The 24,684-nt window shown below is 41.9% G+C and overlaps 2 protein-coding genes across 2 annotated transcripts; one reads left to right on the plus strand and one right to left on the minus strand.

The window, feature by feature from the left end:
• Positions 1-2,422: 2,422 nt before the first annotated feature.
• LOC311016685 (tubulin alpha chain-like) lies at positions 2,423-4,941 on the plus strand. Its single transcript, XM_084014555.1, has 4 exons — positions 2,423-2,555; positions 3,339-3,561; positions 3,646-3,794; positions 3,891-4,941. The coding sequence occupies exons 1-4, from the start codon at positions 2,553-2,555 to the stop codon at positions 4,869-4,871; spliced, it is 1,356 nt and encodes a 451-aa protein (XP_083870681.1). The 5' UTR covers positions 2,423-2,552; the 3' UTR covers positions 4,872-4,941.
• Positions 4,942-5,400: 459 nt separating this feature from the next.
• Positions 5,401-23,816, minus strand: jph2 (junctophilin 2). Its single transcript, XM_084015926.1, has 6 exons — positions 22,967-23,816; positions 19,700-20,510; positions 10,643-10,761; positions 8,353-9,260; positions 7,445-7,545; positions 5,401-7,346 (listed from the first exon to the last, which is right to left on the minus strand). The coding sequence occupies exons 1-5, from the start codon at positions 23,343-23,345 to the stop codon at positions 7,465-7,467; spliced, it is 2,298 nt and encodes a 765-aa protein (XP_083872052.1). The 5' UTR covers positions 23,346-23,816; the 3' UTR covers positions 5,401-7,346; positions 7,445-7,464.
• Between the last annotated feature and the right edge of the window lie 868 nt (positions 23,817-24,684).

The following is a 24,684-nucleotide window of genomic DNA, read 5'->3' on the forward strand; positions in this document are numbered from 1 at the left end:
TGTGTTTGTCTTTTATACATGAAACCTCAATATGAATGTCTGACAAAATGTTGAAGTTGTGTATTTTGTGCTATGTCACATGATCAGAAGAGAAAGGAAGGTGGTAATAATAACAAGAAACCAAGAGAAAGGAAGGTGGTAATAGTAATAATAATAATAATAACAATAAATAACAGTGAAACAAAAGGACTTCAGTAATTTTACGTCAATGACCCCCTAAATAGATGGATATCAGAGACTTTAACTTAAATCCTTCAACTGCTTTTGCTCCAGCATTGTAAGGAAGTAACAACCAAGCGTCATTGCTTGGTTAATTATGTAGGCCTACTGGCAGGTGTTCAGACATCAATCATTAGCAGTGGGAGGGAGGGAGAGGAAGAGGGCGAGGAATACTAAAATGCTCGTTATTTTTTTCCAATCAAATACCAATTTCACTGTTCAGAATAAAACTGATGTAATGCAGGTTGTGAGGGTGGAGTTATTTTCCAGGAGGGGCCATATTAGTGGTCAGAGTCAACTCCATCGAGGGTGAGGGAGAGGAATACTAAAATGCTCGTTAAACAGGAAAATGATTAATTGCAATGTGTTCTTGAATGCACTCCAAACAGAAATGTTTGTCAATAACCAGTGATCAGAAAGACACTAAGTAAGTAGGAAACAATTGATTCCATTAGTCTTCAAATAAGTTCCAAATGAATTATTTTTCTATTAAATACCAGTTTCACTGTGCAGGATAAAATGATGTAATGCAGGTTGTGAGTGTTGAGTTACTTTCCAGGGTGAGGAAGGGCCCTATTAAAAGTGGAGTAAAGCACAAATAAAACATATTTCATAGTCGAGGGATTACACTCATTATTCTCACTCAGAAATTAGTGTTGCAGTTCAGATTAAGCAATCCAAACATCATTACTCCCTCAAATGAACTGCTGCCTATACAAAGTAGTTAAAACTACCTCCACCTTAGATCCATCAGTATTTAAATTAAATAACAAGCTATCAGTCACATGAACTTCACATGGACTGTTTTCTGTAGGAGTACTTTTAGTTGAGATACTCTAAGTAAATTTTGCTGATAATGTTTTTGCATGCTTACTTAAGTAGAATTTTGAATGGACAGCTTTTATTTGTTTATATTTTTACATTGTTGTAAAAAACGTAGAAATATGCTGTTAAAATGTCTACAATGTGTAACAAAGTCCTGTTTTCAATATTGTACTTAAAAAGTACAAAAGTATCAAGTCTTTATTTGTGTTATGTACAATAGTTACAGCGGAGGGAAATGTATTAAACGAAAACACGGCAAGTCGACAATCGACGACATAGACTTGAAACACAAAATATTGATGATAAGAGTTTATATATATATATATATATATATATATATATATGAAATAGAATAAAATGCTGTGGTAGATGAAAAATGTAAACTGCAGTGTGCAATTATTAACCTGTAGCAGAAGTAGTATGACGGTAAGGTGTACCTGTGTGGTCTGAGTAGAGTATCTTAGTGATTTGATCAAAATATACTTAAAGTACAAAGAGTAAAAGTATTTATAAGGGAGTGTCCCATTTTCAGAATAATGAACATTCATTATTGAACTATAATTATTTATGCATTAAAGTGAACATCACCACTATGTTTCAGCTGGTAAAGCTGGCAAGAATTTCTATGACTATATACAGGGTAGCTTGAGAATTTCCTTGAGGGGATCAGTAAAGATTTAATCTCATCTTAACCTATAATAAATCACAGTTAAGTTGTTAGTTTTATATTCATAATTGTGACTGCAAAAAGTAACTAAAGGTATCAAATACATGCAGTGAAGTAATGGTATATCAGAACTGTACTTAAGTATAAAAATAAAGGAATAAAAAACAAGTAATTTGTCGAATAAATAATTGTTATTATTTTATGTTTACATTTCTATGGATATTTATGTAGGCTATTCATTTTCAAACTAACCTGCACGTTTATTTCTTAATTGGGTCTATTTCTCCATGTTGTCTTAATTACTTAATTTATTTATCTATTGAATAGTTTATCTATTTACTATGACAGCTTCGGTCGTCCTTACTTAAATACTTTATTTTAATAAATGTGTTTACTCTCCACCATTGCTGAGTACTTTTTCCACCACTGTTTGAAGAAAAAAAAACTTTAAAAATATATATTTGGTCGACTCTGTTAAGATAATGATTTATAAATAGAGGTTATACAAAACTAAAGAGTAAATAATCAAATATATTTTTTGAAAAGCACTCACTTCCGGTACAGCGTTTAGCGTTCGTTGGTTACCCACTTGATGACATCATGTCCCCGCAGCGCTCGTGGCGCATATATTTCACTTCGACCAGTAGGAAGCTGGCTCACGTGACTTTCTGACCAATTGGATTCATCGGCCTTTTTCTACCATGGAAAAGAGTATAAATATCCCCGCCTTAAAGAGGACCTCAGTCATTTCTCACACTCGACTCATGAAGTCATTTCTGTGAGAGCTAACGGTTTCCTTTTGCCCATTTAATCCCAACTCCACTTCACGTCTTCAGCAACTATGGTGAGTAGAACAATATAGTTCGTCTTTACTTATCGTGTAAGTTGCTTAACATCTTTATCTCTGGAAGTACGTCATCACGTGGCAGCCTTTTCTTTTTTTTTTTTTTTTTTTTAAGCTAACGTTATCCCTTTCAAAGTGTTCCCAACTTTTCACACGTCAACAACACGGTGAACGTCACGGTATAGGACGGTAGTTTTAACCGTAATGCCGGTAAATTAAGTGTAACTCGACAGAGCGCACCCCAGATTCAAGTTTAGTCGGGGCTGACAGTTTCCGGCTTCGTTGTCTGCGCGTTGACCCAGTTAGCTTGGGTCAGCGTGCTCTCCGTCTGAAACATTCTTTATGTTCCGCCTGTTTCAAGAGGCCGGGCCTTTTGTGAAACTGCGACCACGTTCTCCTCAAACAAAGCTTCTTCTCTCAGAGAACAATGTGGCTGTACATGATATCTTTCACGTTGTAAAGGGCAAGGCCTACTACTTATGGGAAAAACTGGAACTATAGCTTTCATGCGAACATAATCAACACCACACTTTATTTATTTAGGTAACATTTATGTTTTGGTAATTGGCATTTCGTTTATAAATGTTATTTTTGAAGGTTTGCCTTTTACCAGAGCATTTGGCTTTAGCCACGATGAAAACTCCCCTTAATTTAATCTTTCATTAGCGCAGAGACGTCATAGACATGTGAGTGGCCTTCGGCATCTAATTTGTGGCTCAAAAATTAACCCATCATGGCTTTTAAAATATATATTCCCCCCTCCCCCTTCCTTTCTTTCCACAGCGCGAGTGCATCTCCGTTCACGTCGGTCAGGCTGGTGTCCAGATTGGCAATGCCTGCTGGGAGCTTTACTGCCTGGAACATGGGATCCAGCCGGACGGACAGATGCCCAGTTCCAAGCCTCGCGGCGGAGGAGACGATTCCTTCAACACCTTCTTCAGTGAGACTGGAGCTGGAAAGCACGTCCCCAGAGCTGTTTTTGTCGACCTGGAGCCCACTGTCATCGGTAAGGGTCATTGCCTCTGGCAGAACATTAATTTTAAAAAATTAAATTGCAATCCACCACTGATTCAAAGTGTTTCTTTTTTAGATGAAGTACGCAGTGGGCCCTATCGCCAGCTCTTCCACCCTGAACAGCTGATCACTGGCAAGGAGGATGCTGCCAACAACTACGCCCGTGGACACTACACCATCGGCAAAGAGATCATCGACATAGTGCTGGACAGGATCCGCAAACTGGTGGGTAACTTGATATCATTTGAGATCCTTTATTGATTTCAAATATTGAAGTAAATGACAACTTTTATAACATTGTGTCTCCCTTTCTGTCCTCAGTCTGACCAGTGCACTGGTCTTCAGGGCTTCCTGGTTTTCCACAGCTTTGGAGGAGGCACCGGCTCTGGTTTCACCTCCCTGCTGATGGAGCGTCTGTCTGTCGACTACGGCAAGAAGTCCAAGCTGGAGTTCTCCATCTACCCAGCTCCCCAGGTGTCCACAGCTGTGGTGGAGCCCTACAACGCCATCCTCACCACCCACACCACCCTGGAGCACTCTGACTGTGCATTCATGGTTGATAATGAGGCCATCTATGATATCTGCCGTAGGAACCTCGATATCGAGCGTCCCAGTTACACCAACCTGAACAGGTTGATCAGTCAGATTGTGTCCTCCATCACTGCCTCCCTTCGTTTTGATGGTGCCCTCAATGTTGATCTGACAGAGTTCCAGACCAACTTGGTGCCATATCCCCGTATCCACTTCCCTCTGGCCACCTATGCCCCTGTCATCTCTGCAGAGAAGGCTTACCACGAGCAGCTCTCGGTGTCAGAAATCACCAACGCCTGCTTCGAGCCAGCCAATCAGATGGTGAAATGCGACCCTCGCCACGGCAAGTACATGGCTTGTTGCCTTCTGTACCGTGGTGATGTGGTGCCCAAAGATGTGAATGCTGCCATCGCCGCCATCAAAACGAAGCGCTCCATCCAGTTTGTGGACTGGTGCCCCACTGGTTTCAAGGTGGGCATCAACTACCAGCCGCCCACTGTAGTTCCTGGTGGAGACCTGGCCAAGGTCCAGAGGGCTGTGTGCATGCTGAGCAACACCACTGCTATCGCAGAGGCCTGGGCTCGGCTTGACCACAAGTTTGATCTGATGTACGCTAAGCGTGCCTTTGTTCACTGGTATGTGGGTGAGGGTATGGAGGAGGGAGAGTTCTCCGAGGCCAGAGAGGACATGGCAGCTCTGGAGAAGGATTATGAGGAGGTCGGAACTGATAGTGTGGGAGATGATGAGGAGGATGAAGGAGAAGAGTATTAAATGGGCATGCATTCTCCTTAATGATCTGTTCTCTTTTTTTTCACTGTCAAAATAAAAAATGTTCACCAACTGTACTTGCTTTCTCCATTTAATACACTGTTAAACATTTAACTTAACTTTTTTTTCTAAAGTTATTTCTCATGTTGATGACTGTCTGGACTAGACTTTCATCACTTGGGGGCAGTGTTGGTCAACAGACCTGGCAATGGCAAACTACACTCATTCAACATTATTGCAGGATAGTAAAACTACAAAATGACTCCCAACATATTTTCATTGTTTTCAGTCTTTCATTTGCCGTTCTTTAAACTAATTTTAGTTGTGAGTTTTCTTAGAAGAACGGTCTTAATCCTGTTCCGTTTTTAAATTGGGGTGTGGTATTCACGGCCCTTGGAGGGAGGGAGTGTCCGATGTGACAGGTGGTGTTTAAAAATACTTAGTTCTGCTGTTACCAGCCTATAATGAACACTGACAATCGTGGACTAAATATTTATAGGCAGCGTATTCTAGTGAAAAAGAGTCAAACACATTCAAGTGTTTAAATATTTTCTTCTTTTTATTCAGTTTGGTAATTTTGACCAGATACAGCTACAAATTCATTCATTCAAATTAAGCAATGTTATTTGATTCCATTAAATGCACTAAAACAGACAAAATGGCTACATTACACTGACATATGGATACAGTTGTATTGCACTTAATGTTTTATCACAAATGTATTTTTGTAATTAATGCAGGATTTTTAGATTGAGGATAAACTATTGGGGGACAAATTGTGTTCCATAAAAGATTGACTTTTATATATTTATATATTTTCTTTTTTTTGCACGAAAACAACGCACAAACAGAACCTTCTATTCTTTATAAAAGCCACATATATGGCTAAAAGAACTAGGGAGAAATATTGAACAGCACATCTGGAAACTGCGCTTCTCAATGTAAGACATGGATTTAAGAACCATTTTATTTATATATATATAAAATAATGGTTCTTAATATATATTATTATATATTCCTGCTCCATATCACAAGATAATCTGTCTGTTTGGGAAATAAATACATTTACGGTTGCGTATTTGCCTCTGACAAAAATCCTAAAACAGAATATTTTGAATGCTGAAAAGATGTGCACTTCAAAACGGTACAAAAATACAGTCACATACACACAAAGTGCCCTCATGCGTACAAAAGTTGAAGTCATATTTCGGCTCTAAAGCACAACAGGCCCTGAATATAATGCAGTGTGGAACAGGGTAGAGGGTTTTCTACACTGAAACATGAAACCATGAGTAGCTCACGGACAAACGCATCATCCCAACCCACCTACTGCTACTACTGTTGTATTAATATGAACATGTAGACCGAGAAACCCTACAACAACGTACAGTGATTGTTTTGAAATCGACAAATCCCAGCCTTCATTTCTTTTTGCTCATTCTATTGCAAAACATCCACAACTCTCATTTAAAACCACCCGGGTGCTCGACAACATCGTGTGAGAAACACCATAGGAACATACAGTACAGGGACACTCACAAGCTTCCTATTTTCCTTCTCTATTTTGGTTCACCAGCTCCCAAATCAAAGCAGCAGAAATGACAATAAATGCATGTAAATCCCAGTGAAAATAGAAAGTTTCACAGTGTAGTATACCACAGTCTCATATGCAATAAGCCACTATGGAACTCTAAATGCGTTGGAGTCTAAGGAGACTGAAGAGCAACCAGATGAAAACAATAACTGTCTTTACAATAGCGTTGGATTACAGTTTGCAGTATTTCAACAGTATTTTCTGGAGACACATTTCAGACTCCTACTAAATGAACCTTCGTCAGCCTTTTAACATCACGTTGGACATCCATTGAAACCATGATAGTAGCAGTTATAACTCGTATATCATTCACATGTCTGCCTAAGTTGAATTAGTGTCTCATCGATCAAGTTTAAGGCATAGAGAGAATATTCAGTCTGCATATATTATCAACATTCCTTTGTAAGTCAAACATATCTAGTGATAAAGTGTATTTATTTACTGAGCTTGTCTAAACAGCCAGTGTGTGCCAGTTAATGTTTGAGTAATAAGCCATTTTTTTGTTTTTTTTGTTCTGTTGTTGCAAAAATGTCGACACACTCGTGACACACTGTGACGAAGCTGGATTGAGACTTTCGTGAGCGCTGCTTCTCCAGCAAGCACCGAGGCCCGTGCTCTACCATTCTGCCCCGACTTTAACATGCAAACGTCATCATGTTCAGATGTACCGAAACCTGGTTCATGTCTTTTTGGTTTTGTCAAACCTCTTGGAAAAAAGAGAGGTGCTTCACAGAGCCTCACACAGTCACACCAACAAAAACCTTGAGGAGGAGCTGTGGCGGTCTGCATGAGGCTTCTTTTTCTCCTCAGAGGTCGTCTGTGATCTCTGGTCCTAACCGAGGAGCGAGGCGGGCCTTCTCTCCCTCTCCAAAGCTGCTGGTGACCTGCAACGGCAAAACAACTTTGTCTTTTAATGTACTCCTTACTTCCGAATTTGTATAATCACTGTGTCACCCCCCCAGCAGGATTTGACATTCATTACCGGAGGTGGTGGGCAATGTCTCATGACAAAATGTGTACGAAGAGAATGGCCAGGCCGATGTTGAGCAGGATGACCATGCAGATCATGATGGTGTTTGGGCCCTTTAAAAGAAAGGAATATATGAGATCAGTGAATTCAGTTTCATAACATATGCTTGTGAACATGTCTACTTAAAGGAACATTTCTACATTTTCGCAGATGAATCACTTTTGTTGCTGAGAGTCGGATGAAAAGATTGACGCCACTCTCGTGTCTCTATGTTGACTATAAAGCTTCAGCAAGGAGAGGGTTAGCTTAGCTTAGCATAAAGACTGGATACGGGGGGTTGGCTAGCCAAGCTCTGAAATAAACACGTTATTGTCTGTGAATTTTAGAGGTTCCAGGATTTTATGACATTTTGACAGAGCCAGACTAGCGCTTACACCTGTTTCTAGTCTTTATGCTAAGCTAACCTAACCATTTCCTGGCTCTAGCTTCATGTTCAACAGACAAACATGAAAAGTGGTATAAACCTTTTACATCAAACTCTCTGCAGGAAAGCAAATACGCATATTTCCAAAAAACATGAATAGTAAAGTGTAAGCAATTGGTGTTGGTACAGTAGTTTCACTGATTTAAATGTATCCCTCAAATACATACCATTAGAAATACAACAGTTAATTCTGCACTTGATGGGAATAAAAAGGCATAATGAAATATTTTTCCTTTAATGACACAATGTGACTTGAGATCACTAAATGTATTACAATTCATCCTGAGGAGGACATGAATGTCTCAGTAGTAAAAAAACAGTAGACGTCTCGGTCTGGACCAAAGTAGTGGACCAACTGACCGACTGACATTGCCAACCATATGGTCACACAGCTTATATGCCTTCAAATAATCAAATGTGGGTCAACGTGTCTTACCTCCATCTCTAAAGACTCCACCTCGTAACTTGGGCTTGACGCCATGGCCTTCAGCCTGGCTTCTGGTTTGGGCTCTACCTTCAGGGCTGGCTTGGCAATAATAGGTTTGGCTTCCACTTGCTTTGGTGCTGATTTGGGTTCAAGACTGTGTGCAGGTTTTGGGGGCCGCGCCGGGCTGGGTTGCCGTTTTGGTAACGGCTTTGTTTCTGCTCTGCTGGACGGCCTGCTCGCCTCCCTGGACTCCACTTTGTTCTCAGAGACGGACGGCGCTCGTTCGTGGACCGATGGAGCTCTTTCACTTTTGCCCTCTGTGGTTTTAGGCTCGGGGGTGACGGCTTTGGAGGACGCTTTTAAGGTGGGGCGCGGGGCTTCTTCTTCATCAGGAGAGATGAGGCTATTCCTTACAGGGGATGCAGGTGCAGGAGACACATCTGGAGCTTCTGCCTCTGAGTCAAACTTCTGCAGGGGCTTGATCTCCAGATCAGAGCCTTGCTCGTTCTTGCTGCTCTGACGGCTGGGGGTGCGAGAGGGTCCCCCTCCGGCCTCAGGCGGGGCCAAGGCGTTTGCAGGAGCCGTGGTTGACGGGGTGGTGGGGCGACTAGTGGGCCTGCTGTTGGGTTTGCTGCTACCCTTACTGCCACCACCTTTAATGGTTCTGTCTTCATTCCAGCTTCCTGGACCGAGGAGTTTGGGGTCTTCCTTGTTGATGATGATGCCTGGGCTGGGGGAGGGGGTGCGGCCTGGAGACGAGCCAGGCATGAGGCTGTCCAGTTCATTCATGAGGGGGCTTTCGGGCGGCGTGGGCAGGGGCTCCTCCTCAGCTAGCAGCGGCTCATGCATGACAGTCTCTGTGATCTCGTTTCCGTCCACGACCTCCATAAGAACTCTCTTCTTCAGATACTCAGGGCCTGCGTGAGTTCAACCAGTAAAATTAGTTTTTTCTAATCATAGAGTCATCACAGTCTCAATATGTCACATTTTTTCTCTCTCACTTCAGCACTTTAACATATTAAAATATGCATATGCATTATAAGCATTATAATTTATATCTCCATGTTTTTTTTATTTATAATTCTTATATTTACTTCCTCAGCCGGTGGAGGATCAATTCACTGTTGGTTTTAATCTTTTCATGGCATTTGTCGAGAGTAAGAAACTGCAGTATATAACATCACCAGAATGATCCTTATTGTGAGGCTAAACTGTTGTTTTCCCCGGTACACTCCAAACAGACGGTGCACTCGCTGACACTGCAGGTCTGTGTTGTTGTCTCCTTCGTGAGAAATCGTTCATGAAAGAATGCTGCACAGCAGAACTCAGTCAGGCTTCTTCCATTTGTAGTATTAGGCTGAGACAATGCGTGCAGCCACTCAGAAAGCTGGATGACTTTCTGTCTGCTTCCTCAAAGCTCTTCGCTGAGGAAGTAAGCAAGAGAAAAATAGCCAGTGGCTCCCAAATGGCTGGTGTGCTTTTGTGTGAATGTGTCGCTCGTCTCTCAATGAAACCGATATGATCCCTTCGACCCAATAAGATGTTCCTCTTTTAGACATCCAAATGCCGCTACCCTTTTGGTGAGCCTCAGCCAAGGATCCACATGCTCTCACGCTGGAGGTATGCACCGGGACACATTATAGACTACATGTGGGGTTTTGGAAGAAGTACTCAGATCTTTAACTTAAGTGAAAGTACCTTGTAGAAGTACTGCAATACAAGTACAATTTTAGTACAGAAACGAAAGTACTAATCATTCAGAATGGCTTAATTATGAACAATATATGATATTACTGCATTATAACTATTGATGCATTAATCACTTTAATGTTGTTGCTGGCAGTCTTTTATACTCTTTATCTGCAAAGTCACTCAGACACATGTATGAAGGGGAGTAAAAAGAACAATATTACAATATTACATATTAAGTATAATGTAGCATAAAATGAAACAACTCAAGTACCTTAAAGTACAACCTTAAATTTGTACTGAACTAGACTAAATGTACTTAGTTATTTCCACTGTGTGTTATCAGCTGTTTTCTTCAGTTAGAACAGTAAGTTAACAGCGTTAATGTCATCTCTGCTGTTAGATTTGTATTGACCCCATACATCTAATGCTAGTGAGGAGATTGTATCTGTAGTGTGCATTTTGTGGTGCATTCATGTCATTTGGGAAATATGATTTAATGTGAAAACTGTTTGAAAAGAGGTTAAATTGGGTTAATAGTCCTTGAGTTGCTACAGTATGCCTTTCATGTTCCGTTTCGCAGCATTCCTCAGATGACGAGTCCACTGACCTGGCTGATAGAAGGACGGGGAGAGCTCTTTGGCCACCAGCCTGGCGATGCTGGACTCACTGTTGGAGGCCCGAGCCGCCGAGTCAGCTGCTTCTGATTTGGCCTTTGAATGGGTCGTCCTGCAGAGGGAACAGATGCAACACGATTCATGAATCAGTGACACTACTACAATCATGGAGATGTTTTATTTGCACGTGACCGCTTTCTGCACGAGTGAATCGGAAAGAGACTATTTAAATATGCTGCCACTCCACGTATGCATTGAAGATAACGTTGTGCTGGTAACAATTGATTCATGCTAAGCTAACCAGCTGCTGGTATTGTATTTATTGCACAGACAATGAAGCACATAAGCCCCCCCCCCCCCACACTCAAAACTTCATCCACATCTGGATTTAATAACAATTTAACAGAAAATGAATGTGCATATTAAACCAACACTGGGTGGCTGCTGGTCATAAGGCTCATTGGTATTATTGGCTGTCGAGTGAAGTTGTGTCCCTTACTGCTGCTGGGCTGGGACAGGAATAAATTGCTTTTATCGCCGGACAATGACTTACAGCAGGCAAGTTCCTGAAGATGACATCGTCACACATAAAGCCACTGGGTGATGGATACAGCTTCAGAAGTGTCTGGACCTTCAAGAGGATTTAATGCGACACTAATGTAGTTCTAATGCAAATCTGTGCAGATACACTTATTTAACATCTGAAGTTACATATGATGCATTTTTGTAGATTAAACTACCCGACAACATACTTAAATCAAGCTCCACATCACAACACGAATATAATAATATTAATACAAAATACAAATAGTAACAATATTCACTTCCTACCATTATGGTTATGATTATGTCTTCTCATAAATGATTAAGAGTGGCTCTCTGAGAGGCTGCTCTTTGGCACATTGAAGCTAGATGCTAACATTCTTACAGTGACGTTCAGTTCTGCATGTATTTAGTCAGGAACAAATTGGACAAATCAAACTTTTGACCAGATGAAAAGTTAGGGGATCACCAAAAGTTAGCACGGTTCATCCTGAGGGGGACATGAATCTGTGTCCATAATGTGATGCTAATCCCTCCAATAGCTTCTCCCACTTCCAGTTTAAATGTAGAACTGGACGGCCCTGCAGGGGGTGCTAGACGAGAAGTCGGGATCACCAAGGTCAGTAGATTTCATCAACCAGGGGACACTTACCTCTGTACCAAATATTAGGTTACAATAGTTGGGATATTTCAGTCTGGACCAAAGTGTCCACTGCTGGCGTGACTAAAAACATGGCCGTCTGCATGCAGAGAGTTAAAGGCTGCCGCTGCACATTAAGTGGGAGAATTACTGATTGTGATTACTCTGTGGATACTTGACATACTGTAACTTTACACTGGGCTGAATATAGCTCCCTGGTCCACTTGAAGACTCAGTGGGGAAGGTGCTTCCCGCTGGAACAATTAGAGACTCCTGAGGCTCCGCGTTTGAGATAGATGAGCTCCACCTGTCCGCACGCAGTCAGCACCTCCGTCCTCTTCCAGGAACAAATCCAACATGGTTATAATTACGCCGAAGTCTTTCAGTAAAGGTACCGTTCTAGTGACAACAGCTGCTTGTTTAGCAACAGGCTTTTGGGTTAGAACTCCCAAGGCAATGGGAATACGGCTTAAAAATACACACACACACACACACACACACACACACACACACACACACACACACACACACACACACACACACACACACACACACACACACACAAAAACTGTCAGTCAGCTTCTCAGTAGTAGGTTTAAAATATATATAGTCTTGTTAAAGGCTAAGTATTTTCCATAAACAGCTGGTCACTGTAGTATTTAGCAAACATTACTAAAACAGGAGGAAACAGTGTGTTTGATGGGAACTATTTTCAGCAGAGGATGAATCCATGTTTGGGTATTTGGGGCAGCAGGACGGTGATGTGGGATCGAGGAAAAACAAACGTGTGTGTTCATGGTGATGAGGGAACATGCCACCCAGTGTGAGCCTCATTGATGTATTTTTAAATATATTATTTTGGATAACAATCAAGCTTTAAGTACAATTTTAGGTTACATTTTACAGTACGGTAACATTTTACTCTACTATGTTAACTATTTAAAATGGGCTACACCTCCAGCTGCATTAAAATATTGCTTACACAGTATTCCATTAATGATCACCCAGTAACATAAAGTATATATCCATGTAATTCTCTGAGTATTTTCATCTGATACATCAAGTATATTTTGTAAATATCTCTGTACTTTTACTTAAATAAAATAAATAAAAATAGTGAATAACAATAGTGACAAATATAATAATTGACTTGATGAAAAATAGCATTATATATTTTTCTCTTCACATGTTTTTATGTTGCAACCTTATGCTAAAGATCAATACAAATAACATCTGGGTGAAAACCAAATATTTTACAAATATTCTCAAATTTATTAAAAATAAAAAAAACTGAAATAACACGTTGACATAAGTATTCAGACTCTTTTATGACTTGAAATTTAGCTCAGGTGCCTCCCATTTCTCTTGGTCGTCTTTGAGATTCCTTGGGAGTCCAGCTGTGGTTGATTCAACTGATTGGACCTGATTTAGAACGGCACCTGTCTGCATGGCGGGCCTCACCGCCGACAGAAACCCAGCCGTGCGTTGAAAGTTCCCAAGAGCACACTGGCCTCCATCGTTCTGAAACGGGAGCTGCTGGTATCAACGCCTCACCGCTGTTTCCCACCAGCATGACTCTCAGCATCACACAAGTAAGAAACCTCAGACTGGAGAAGTGCCAACCATCACACATCCTGGTAGTGCTGTGGTCTTTTGTTATATTTTTCTTTTCTTCCAACAAATGTACTTATTGTAAGTCGCTTTGGATAAAAGCGTGTGCTAAATGCCCTAAATGTAAATGTCATATTCTGACTTGGATAATGACTATTTCGCACAAATGTATAGGATGTAAAAGAAACGTGATAAGGTATAGGGAAGGACATGATAAACTCGGCTTCCTCCTGTCCCTCCTCGAACATGAATGATTTTATTCATTAATATCATTATTTTTTATTTGTAGGATGTATTTTATGTTGTGTAAATATTTATACTTTTGTATTTGAGGAAAATAAAGAGAAAATAAAATCAGATTCTCGTCTGTAACTAGTTGTTCTTGTATTGTTTGTCTGAAACGGGTCTCCCTTGAAAATGAGACAACCTGTTTAAATAAAGGTTAAAAAAAACAAAAAACTGCATTGTAGAAGAAAGACGGACAGATTTAACCCTAAAACAACCACTCAAGTTATCCAAAGGTAACGCTGCATCGACTCAAAACAAGCAGCACCACCAGCCGGGATTAAAGAGCAGCTCAGGTGTTTCCTTATATTTGTACAGGGCCAGCAGCGTGCTCATGTATCCTCCACTGTGGTTGTAGCTGCTAAAATGGGTTAGCATTGCTGCTAATAGCAGGGTAAGTGGCAGAACTAATACTGGGATTGTTTTGACTGATGATTCCCAACTGAACACAAATGCTAACGTTCAGCTGTTGAGTCCAACTTTTTTTTTGTCCATCTGCTGTGGTATATCACTCAGCCATGCCAGATTAAAATGAACAATCTTAGATTATTTAACATTTATTGAATTAAACATTTCGAAACAGGCATCTTAGTTTAGTTTAGTCTATATAATCTATTATTAGTAGGGGTTCTCCCTTGAGATAAATCTGATTTTTATACAACAATAGAACAAAAGGATTCGGGTCAGAAATGAGCCGGCCCTTTAAGTAGTATAACTGCTGCAGGGTTTGTTAGTCCTCCTGTGCTTCTGCAACCAAACATGACATTTGACACTGTGACCTAAATACCCTTTAGGGCTTTTAGGGGTGCCTCAAGTAGAAGCTTGTTGTGCTCTGAGGAGTGATGAGGGTCAGCTGTAGGAAGAAACGGCATTCAGCACCCAAAACTATGAATAATCACACACTTTAAATCTTTATTCAGAGCCTGTTTGTTCTGCTGTTTTGTAACCATTTTTTATTATTATTTTTTTTTTAAGTTGCCCATGAAGGCTGCTGATGGCAAGAGGTATTCTGTCATCCTGGCATGTACCACTTTATCTTTGTGAAGGGTTCTATTCAACTCGGAGCGTGTGTGAAACTGACTGACTTAGCTGTCTATAAAAAGACGACTGAATGTTTCAGACTATAATCAAATCACTTGTGTCAAAATACGCATAGGCTACATTAAGAGCTAATTGCAAACTCGTTATTGCCACATTGCTAAGAGGTCACATGAGGAATACCTCGGTCGTGGAAGAAGTACTCAATATCTTTTACAAAAGTAGAAATACCACAGTGTTACAAGTAGAGGTCACCCACTTGGAAAGTACTAAACTATTAGCATCAAGATATAATTTAAGTACTAAAAGACTGTTTATATTTAGCCTTTTTAGTCAAATGGATTATTAATTAAAATGAGAAATACTCAAAGTACAAGTACATTAAAACTGTATTCACTTAAAGGGGACTTCAGAGATCTCGTATAGCCCCTCAGCTGAGGTTACAACTGAACTTTATTGACAAAACCTTGCACACAAAACGCTCGTATCAGCAGTACAGTATGAAATCCAAGCCGCACAACTAAAGCTAGGTGTAGTGCATATGTAACCCTTTATACCCGAGCGCTCGCTTATGAGCCGTGTCATATTTATATCCGTGGGACCATCCGACACCGCTGCTGACGCAAGGTGGACCCGGAGCTGTGATCTCTAACTGTTCGCGGCGAGCGGTGCCACTGGAGCGTGCGGTGGGTGATAGAAACTAAATCACCAAGCAGGCCGCCGTTTTCCCAGCAGAGCCGTGCAGCGTTTGGACGAGCGTTGCTTGAACAGGATAGGAGTGAGTAAAGTAATAGGTATGAAAGTATTGGAAAGGTATGCAGAGACATATATATGAGATTAAATATGTGATCAGGCTGAACACAAAGAACCCAGTCTGTGTGTGTGTCTGTGACTAGGCAGGAAAGATGGGGGTTTTGAGGGGGGGGGGGGGGGGGGGGTAATCAGCTGTTGCATTCCCCTGTGATTGTGATACAGCAAGAGTGCTCCTGCCCATATTTAGTCAGGGCTCCTCTGTGACCACAGGGCCCCAGTGCGTGTGCGTCATTTACACCCCGTCCTGCCACACACAGGTCCTCCTCTCAGCCGGCCCACGCACCAGAACAATGTCCACACAGTGTCTGAATGCCAGCCCACGCTCGGCTAGCGGGACTTGAAGAGGCCGGGTCTGGCATCCCCCATGCGGTGCACAGGTTGCGCGTGTATTTTTAAACGTCGACTTAATTGCCAAAGGATCATGTAGTGAGCGAACCACTGCCAGGAACAGATGTGTCATGTCTCTCCACTGCTTTTTATAATAAACAGATTCCGATTCAACGAGCAGCAACACTCTGTTGTTTACTTCGTACGGTGGCAAAAGTATTCAGATCCTTCACTTGGATAGAAAATACAGCATTGTAAAAAAAAAAAAAAGACTCCTTTGCAAGTTAAAGTCCTGCATTCAAAATACTAATTATAAGTATTGGTATTATTTTATTGCTGCAGCTGCTCGAGATGAAGCTACTTTATACAGGTAGTTTAATTCAGTGGTTCCCAAGTGAGGGATCAGGGCCCTCTGAAAGGTCACAAGGTCAATGTGAGGGGTCTGAGATGATTAATACTAGAAGGAAGCAGAAACACTGGTTTTTTAACTTAAATGTCTAAGCTTGTTTGTGAAATAATGGAGAATATAAGGATTATTAAATAAACCATGTGGAGAAGTTTGGAGGGGAATTTGGCAGTAACTCATAGATACGTGAAACATGACGAGAGGCAGCCAAAAAGATTGGGAATAACTAGTTTGACTGCAATTTATAAACACGGGCAAACGTTCAGTAATCTCAATTGAGTGTATTTGATCTCTTGTCTGTGTATTTAATCGCGTGTCTTCCTGTTTGTATGTCTTTGTATACTGATTCTGTCTTGTGCTGTTGCCCACTTTGCCAGGTCACCCTTGTGATAGAAATCCTCGATGGACTTTTTTTTCCACCTGATTAAATAAAGGTGAAATAAAAATAAATAAATAATCTGAAAAACAGTAATTCCAGCTGGCAGATAAATGTAGTGTAGTGTGAATAAAAAGTACTAAAATGATAGAGAAGTACCTCAAAGTTGTACCATACACATTCCAGATGTCGTGTATTCCCTATGAGGTCCTGTTTGGCTTGTAAAGGCCACCGTGGTGTTTCTGAAAGCACCCCTACGTAAATAATAGGCTTCCCCTCTCAGCTCAGTCCAGCCGCCTGCCGATGTGCTGTAGGTGAGCTTAAAGCAGTGATGCACTGATGCAATGTACACCGGTCCGTAACTCTAATATACTGCTTATCCTGCCGAGTACAATATTTAGATTTCAATCTGCTGAGACAGAGGTCTGCAGTCCGTCAGCACGAGTCTCACGGCTAAACACTGAGCTTATTTCAGGTGGAGGAACAACATCACCGCCTTGTACGGTCACAGTACGACTGAAGGTGGACGTGTGCACACGTAAACAATAAACCACGTCGGAAAAATAGATTTCTGCTTGATTGATTTCATATTTAAAAAAAAAAAAAAAAAGTCAAATGGTCCATGTAACTGAAAATTGCACTTGTTTTACCTCAGTTGCATTCAGTATCTTCTTGTATGTATGATGTGTGTTATGTATGTATGTGTTTTTCTTTTCTGCTGTTTTATTATACGTTTCCATGTATTGTCTTTGAATCTGTAAATGGCAAACTTTTTCATTCACTTTCTTTGTTAGACAGGAACAGAAATAGTGGCAATCAGCTGCTCGACGCATCACACTCATACATGCTTACAGAACAGGTCTGTGGCTAAAGGAATAGTGAAATCAGTGATATCTGCTGGATGAGATACTACTCTCATGTCCGTCTACCAGCACCTCTAAGCTCACAAATGGAATGTGTTAATAATGGAGCTTAAGAGATGGTGGTAGATAGATTTTTGGACAGCTCCTTCTGTTTATAGTCGTTAAGCTAAGTGAACTGGCTGTAGTTTTCACATTTAACAGACAGGTACAAGAGTAATTCTTTAATCTCTTTGTCACATTCTGCCTCTCTGTTCAGATTTCCCTCATCTGCCCTTCACCTCCGGCTCACCTGATCCCCATTCCTCTCGTTAGGCCGAAGTGTGCAACCAGCCAATATCCACGTCTTCCCTCCCACATCATCAAACATGCTGCTTTGTGCCTTCGCTGACTCCCGACCCCGACTCCGTACCCACCGGTGCTTGTAAGTCCGCCGTATACCTTCACTTTGGCAACTGTCCCTGTCTGAATTTATATGCCATTAATGTTCACACTGCATCGCTCCAGTTAATGTCTGGGATCAGTGTTGTCACTGTTCACTCAGGCCACTCGGGATGAAAGTGAAATGAAAAAGTTGGATTTAAAAAGTTTTAAATCCGGGATTGATTCGCACTTTTCTGGTTATTGTTTTATTTCGTCTGCTCTTTTGAGTCGAGTTCTTCTGCTTTTCTATGATTCACTGTAAGCTTGTGTGTCTTATTTTGTAAGGTAGAGTACAGTATGTAATCCAAGTCTCACGACTACACTCCCCTTTTATACTCAACCATTTGCTTATGAGCTCTGTCATATTTATATCCATGGGACCATCTTGTGTTGCATTATGGTCTAAATGTGTTTAGTGTTTGTATCGCAGGTGAATCTTCCGTTTGCTACGAACAAATATTACTAATATTACCTCCATGTCTGCACCCGCAAAGAAGAAGTATTGCTATTGCTATTTAGTGCCGCTTTAAACGTTGTCCAGTCTTAGTGGTTGAAATAAAGAATACTCGCCAGCTCAGACAGAGTCAGCTACAGAAACGGAGACACAGATGGAGAAAAGTCTTTTGCAATCATTGCAGAGACTCGAGTTAGCAGCATTTACGACCTCGCAGCTTGTTTTACATCCACGACCGTGATGGGCTTGAACATTTGGTGATCCGGAGCGTGATACCAAATCCTGTGTGACTCTATACAGCCACTTGAGCCAGTAATGTTATTATCTGTAACACAGTATCAATGAAATATAATAAGTCTTTTGCTCAGCAGAAGTTTTTTCTGATTATATTTCCAGAATCCTTAAAGAAAAGATGAGATTTTGTTTCACGTTTACCATCTTTGTTTGGTTTTGGAAAAAGAGGCATAACTCTAAGGAAACATGTTACAAATCTTTCAACGTGCAGCATCCAGAATAGTCTTTAGTCTTATTAAATAACCTTTCACGTCATACAACACCAGGTGGTATTTTAATAGAAAAACAAATGCTTAGCGCTATGCAGAGCTCTTGAAAGATCAGAAATGTTTTTTTTCTGTCATTTCTTGTTCTCTTGCATTGAGTTTTGTGTCCCTCTGATCCACAGAGAAAGGTTGAGCTTGTATTTAGATATATGATGCCGGAGCTGAAACCACAAGTGCAGCCATAGTCTAGAGTATAATAACCAAATCCTCAGCTTCATCCACCGCAGCCCCACAGAGCCACTGCAGCTGTGCTCACAGCTGGTTGCTGTATGCTGTCGGCCTTTAGTAATGAGCAATAAATACCTCATAAAGTGTCACATCATCTCTCTGTTCTGGAGGATCTGCAGTAACTGAGTTGTAACTGGACTGAACCATCACGTTAATGGTTCCTATGGATCGGTGGTTGAGGAAAACCTTTGACCAAGCAACATAACGACGCTTGGTCGGTGCCTCTTGGCGTTCAACACGGCCCACACAGAGGCACCCTTTGGCTTCTGAAATGTGAAGAACTCCGCTTTGAGCTAAAGCGTGACTTATACACTGCATCCGCAAGAGTGTCTGAGCGGCCAAACGGACGACGCAGCATCAAACAAGACTCCAACAAGTTAGGAGTGATGAGTGAGCGGTACAAACTGGGACTAGTTTGTCTTTTATAAATACTTTCCTGATAAACAAGATGAAAAGGTAATCATCTGTCCACTCATCTGTTCTTACCTGGAAGCGGCGATCTCTGCCTTCTGCTTGCCGATGGCCGCAGCCCTCTGAGCGCCCTCCAACGCCCGCTCCACCTTGTGCTTGATCTTGGTTCCCTTCAGCTGGATCACCCTCTTCTTCATGGCCTTCACCAGCATGTTGTTCATGTACTTGCCCTCCTCCTTCCCGCCCTCGGCGAAGGTGGTGCAGCCGTAGCCGTGTCTCTGGTTGTTCAGCCACTCGCCCTCGTACTTCAGCCCGCTGGACCGCTCGCTTATTCCATACCCGGAGCGCTTGTCGTTCTTCCACTCGCCCATGTAGACCTCTGTGGTGGTGGCGTCGATGTCGGCCTCCACCGGGGGGAAATCCTCGGCGCCGGCCAGGCTCTCGTCCCCGATGCTGGAGTTGGTGTCGCTGGCGTTGGAGCTGAGAGCCGATTCCGTCCTCAGGAAGCTGATCTTGCTCTTCTGGCTGGACAGCGAGGTGCTCGACTCGGACTTCTTCAGCTTACCCAACAGGGAGCCCCTGCGGAAAAGGCCCTTCTTCTTGGGCTTCACAGCGTCCGGGTCCACTTGGAGAGTGAGGGCGAAGCCTCCGCGGGACGGTCCCAGCTGGGTAGGGGTGGCGACGGGCGTCTCCTCACCTGAGGCGTTGGTGGTGGTGATGATGGGGATGTCCTGCTGCAAGACGGTGCCGTTGCTATGCTCGCTGCGAAGGGAGGTCAGGGAGGTGCGGAGTGGGGAGCGGACAACTGCTGCCATGCCGTAAGGGACGCTCTGCCGGACTCCGTAGCCATGTCGCATCCCTCCTGTGAACTGACCCTGGAAAGTACCTGAAAACATCGGAGAAAAGAGGGAGTTACTTCCTAACTGCACCACAGACCAATCAGAGGCTACTTTACAGCCATGCTAGTCAGTATGTTGGTTGGTTTGTCCACCAGACTGAAATAACTCAACTATGAGATGGATTTTTGTGATTTTTTTCACAAACAATCACTGAACCCAGAAGAGCAATCCTCCTTATTTTGGTGATCCCCTGACATGTCCTCTAGCGCCACCAGCAGGTCAAAATGTTTACATATCTTGTGGAGTATGTCATCACGGATTGGCACATCACTTTGTACAGACATTCAAATCCGTATTCGCTGCCCCTCTGGCTTTGCACCGAGCACCATCACAAGGCCAACATGTTATTAATGTTTTTTTTATAACACCTGCAAGACTTCTGACATTCCTGCACTTTGTGTTTATTAGCTTATGTTAACATGCTAACACGCTAAGATGGTAAACCCGATTAACAGTATAACCGCTTAATATTAGCACGATAGCATCGTCATTGCTAGCATGTTAGCATGCTGATGTCTGAGCAGGATTGGAAAAATAGCCTGTAGCTAAAAGAGTTCGCTCCATATAAAACTACTCATCCTTTTTATTGCTGTCAGAATGACATCGATATCTCTAGTGTGAAAAGTTAATTAATGTCCTCACTGACGAGTCATCTTGACGTCTGGTCTCATGCTAAAATTGACATGTGTGGAATATAGCGACAGCTAAAGGCCTCAGCCCGTGAGGCCAGGAGGGCATGGGGGCTGGTGGGCTATTATTACATCCTTGACATCTGGTGCTCTCACATCCCCCCCCCACCGCAACATCCACCGGACTGGGCTTCGAAGCTGCTGAGTCAGCCGTGACAGAGGGGAACCACTACCATTGTACAGGCAGAGATCAACATAATCAATTTTATCCGTCCAACCTATTTGTCGTCCTCTCCACAGTCAAACGGATGAGCCGGGGGGGAAATCCACGTACTAGAAGCTTCTGGAGAGTAGCTAAGGATTCAAGACTTCACTTAAAATGTTAAGGATCGCTTGTGACCTCGCTTGAGATAACCTTTTAATTTTATATCACCTTATCTGGCCTGTTAGCATCAACGTCTTGATGAGAATGGTGGAAAGAAAAGAAGTACTTTATTTATAGAAGTGTATACATATATAGGATGTTGTTGATGATTATTCTAAATTCTTATTAATCCATTCTTCTGCATAATTAGTACTTTCAGTACATTTCAATTATATGTATTTTACTTTGGGGTTTTTGAATGCAGAGCTTTTTCTTGTGACCAAGTATTTTCACATGTCTGTATTGCTACTTTTAAGACGTGTACCTCTAGTACTACTTCTGCTGCTGCTGCTGCTGATGGTGTAGTTTAGCTAAATGGAAAGATTCCTGCGGGGTTTGATTTCCAACCAGCTTTGAGCACCTCTTGATTGACAGCAGCAGGATGATATTTTCGTCTGCTTACACACAGACATCATAAACGACCGTGAGGATCGTCGGGCTGCTCTGTTTGCGATTTGTCTCCGGGTCGCCTGCAATGAACTTTGTGCAATGGACCGTATGGCCACACTTGGCTTCAAGGTTTTGGCTCTTAATGTTGCATGATTTAGTTAATAACCAAAGGAAGTACTCAAGTAGGGCCTACTTCTCCAATTAATATGCATGTTTGGATTTTAGATGCCCACCATGATCAACAAATAAAATATGATGCACTAATTGATTTAAACTTAGGTGTCACTTTTACTTCAGCAAAGCATCTTAATACTTCCTCTGCCACTGCTGCAGCTGCAATTTTAATGCATATTCACAATTTCGAGTACATTTCCTCGAGTATTGTGCCAAGTATTCGAGTATTTCCATTTACTACTACTTCTTGTCCTCAATATTTCAAAGGCAAGTGTTGTACGTTTAACTCCACTTAAAGTTACTTTTCAGATTAATATTGACAAATATCTAATCATAAGATAAGACTTTATTGGACCCTAGAGGACATTTCACAAGCTACCAGTAATAGCCTATTGCATATAAAGTTTTATATTATTTTTAGATTAAATTTCCCAATGGCATATACGCTAGTTAACCTCAACCAGCCCTTTTGATAGACCTACTTTAATGCAAATACTTTTGTACTTTTCTAGGGATATTCCACTTTGAAGGCCTAACTTTTAGAGTATTTTTACACATGGCCTGATATCTGAATACTTCTCCCACCACTCACAGAACCTTATTGCTGAGATCCATTAAGCTACTTGCATTCAAGGAACAATTGTATGGTGCTTGTAGGCTACTTTACTCAAGTGTTTCCATGTCATTTTACATCTAATCCACTACATTTCAGAGGGAAATGCCTCTCAATCTCCTCGTTACTACAGATCTGACTACTTCTTTCACCACTGCTGTTTTGCATTGTAAAAAAAAACAAAAAAACAAGTACATTTGTTTAAAATCTCACCTCCATCGGCGTATGTTTCTGTCCCATATCCATCCTGAAGTCCATTATTCCACGTCCCTTCATACTTTGCGCCACTGCCAGCACTGACCCGGATCCCGTATCTCCCTTTGAAGCCATGAGTCCATTCCCCTCTGTAAATCCAGTGTCCTTTGGTTTCTACTCCGAGGCCGTGACGCTTCCCCTGCGACCAGTACCCCTCGTACGTGTTCCCGCTGGGCCAGGTGTAGACCCCCACCACCTCGAAGCCGTAGTTCCAGGAGCCGGAGAACTCCCCTTGGCCCTTGGGTCCGGTACAGATGCCATGGCCGTGGGCTTTGCCTCCCTCCCAGCCGCCGCAGTACGCTCCGCCGTCGTCGAACTCAAAGCGACCTCCACTCATGCCGAACCGCTGCGCAATTACGCACCGACGGGAAAGTCAAGTTTCAGTCCGTTACCTGGCTAAAGATACAACCGCCGTCAGCCTGACTTCACCTTCACCTGACATCAAAACTGATTGGAGAGCTCCTCGCTGCTGAACTTGTGCGGCTTTCTTTCTCTTTCGCACTCGGGTCGGAGACTTCTGCGCGTGTCCATGAAGCACACTTCTTCACACTTTACAGATATTTCTGGATTTGCCCTCTTTTACTCCAGTGCCTTCTTCTTCCTGGACTCGTCGATTTCAATCTTTACTGTTTCCTCCAGAGTAAATGCCGCCGTGTTACACCTTTTTTGGATGACTTATTATATTTATGGAATTATTTCTGTATTCTCTGTCTTGACAAGCCACTGATCTTACATGGCTTTTTCCAGGTGGCCACAGAGAAAAGCCCCCTTTTCCCCCCTGTGCCTGCCACCCAGCTATCTCCTGACAGTCGCTGCTGTTGGAAATATTTCAGCAGACCTAACAAGGCGACCAATCCGCACACACACACCCTTCCAAAAATACAACCCAATCCTTACTCTGCTGCCTGCAAGGAGCTATGCCAGAGTCTTGCCACTTCAGGGCTGAAGTATACATGATATCAGGACTGTGCTCTCTATAAGTTCCCCCCCCTGCGGTTAAAGCATTAATCAGGCAATAAAAGCTTGATGAAAGTAGATCCAGCTCTGTAATTTCCCATTGGTGTCCCTGTACAGTCTCCTATATCTAAATCTAATAATATTTCTACAATAATCCAATAGGAAATTACAGCCAGTGTGTCTGGTTGGGGTTGGAACTTTATTTCACAATGGGTAGATGTATGACATTTTGGGATATTGTTTTACTATAAAAGCATACATGCTAAATCGATAAGATGATCTAATAATAATAATAATAATAATAATAATAATAATAATAATAATAATAATAATATAAGTCAGTTATTGTTTGCAGGATAACTCCAGGATTCTTTACTTGCAAAATATTGCAATTTATTGCAAATATGTCTTCTCATTAATAATGATCTGAGAATTCACAAACACTGGCAAATTAATGTTTTTCATCGTGGGGTCCTAACTGTATATTATGTTACACTTCACTCTCTCGCTCCCCCTGCTGGGAAATGTCGGTAACTGCATCACAGATATTGAACTGTCCCTCTGTGGACTGTGTTAAACTTTTGGAATATTAATAAGCAACAGTGGGAGATGAAGCACTCAAACATTTAGCTGTGTCCCAATGCAGAGTAAAGTAAAAATACAAAAAATATCATATTATTATGATAAATAAAAATAAAAGTAGGCCTACTATCAGCATT

Source organism: Eutrigla gurnardus (assembly GCF_963514095.1).
Source record: "Eutrigla gurnardus genome assembly, chromosome: 8".
NCBI classification, from domain to species: Eukaryota; Metazoa; Chordata; class Actinopteri; order Perciformes; family Triglidae; genus Eutrigla; species Eutrigla gurnardus.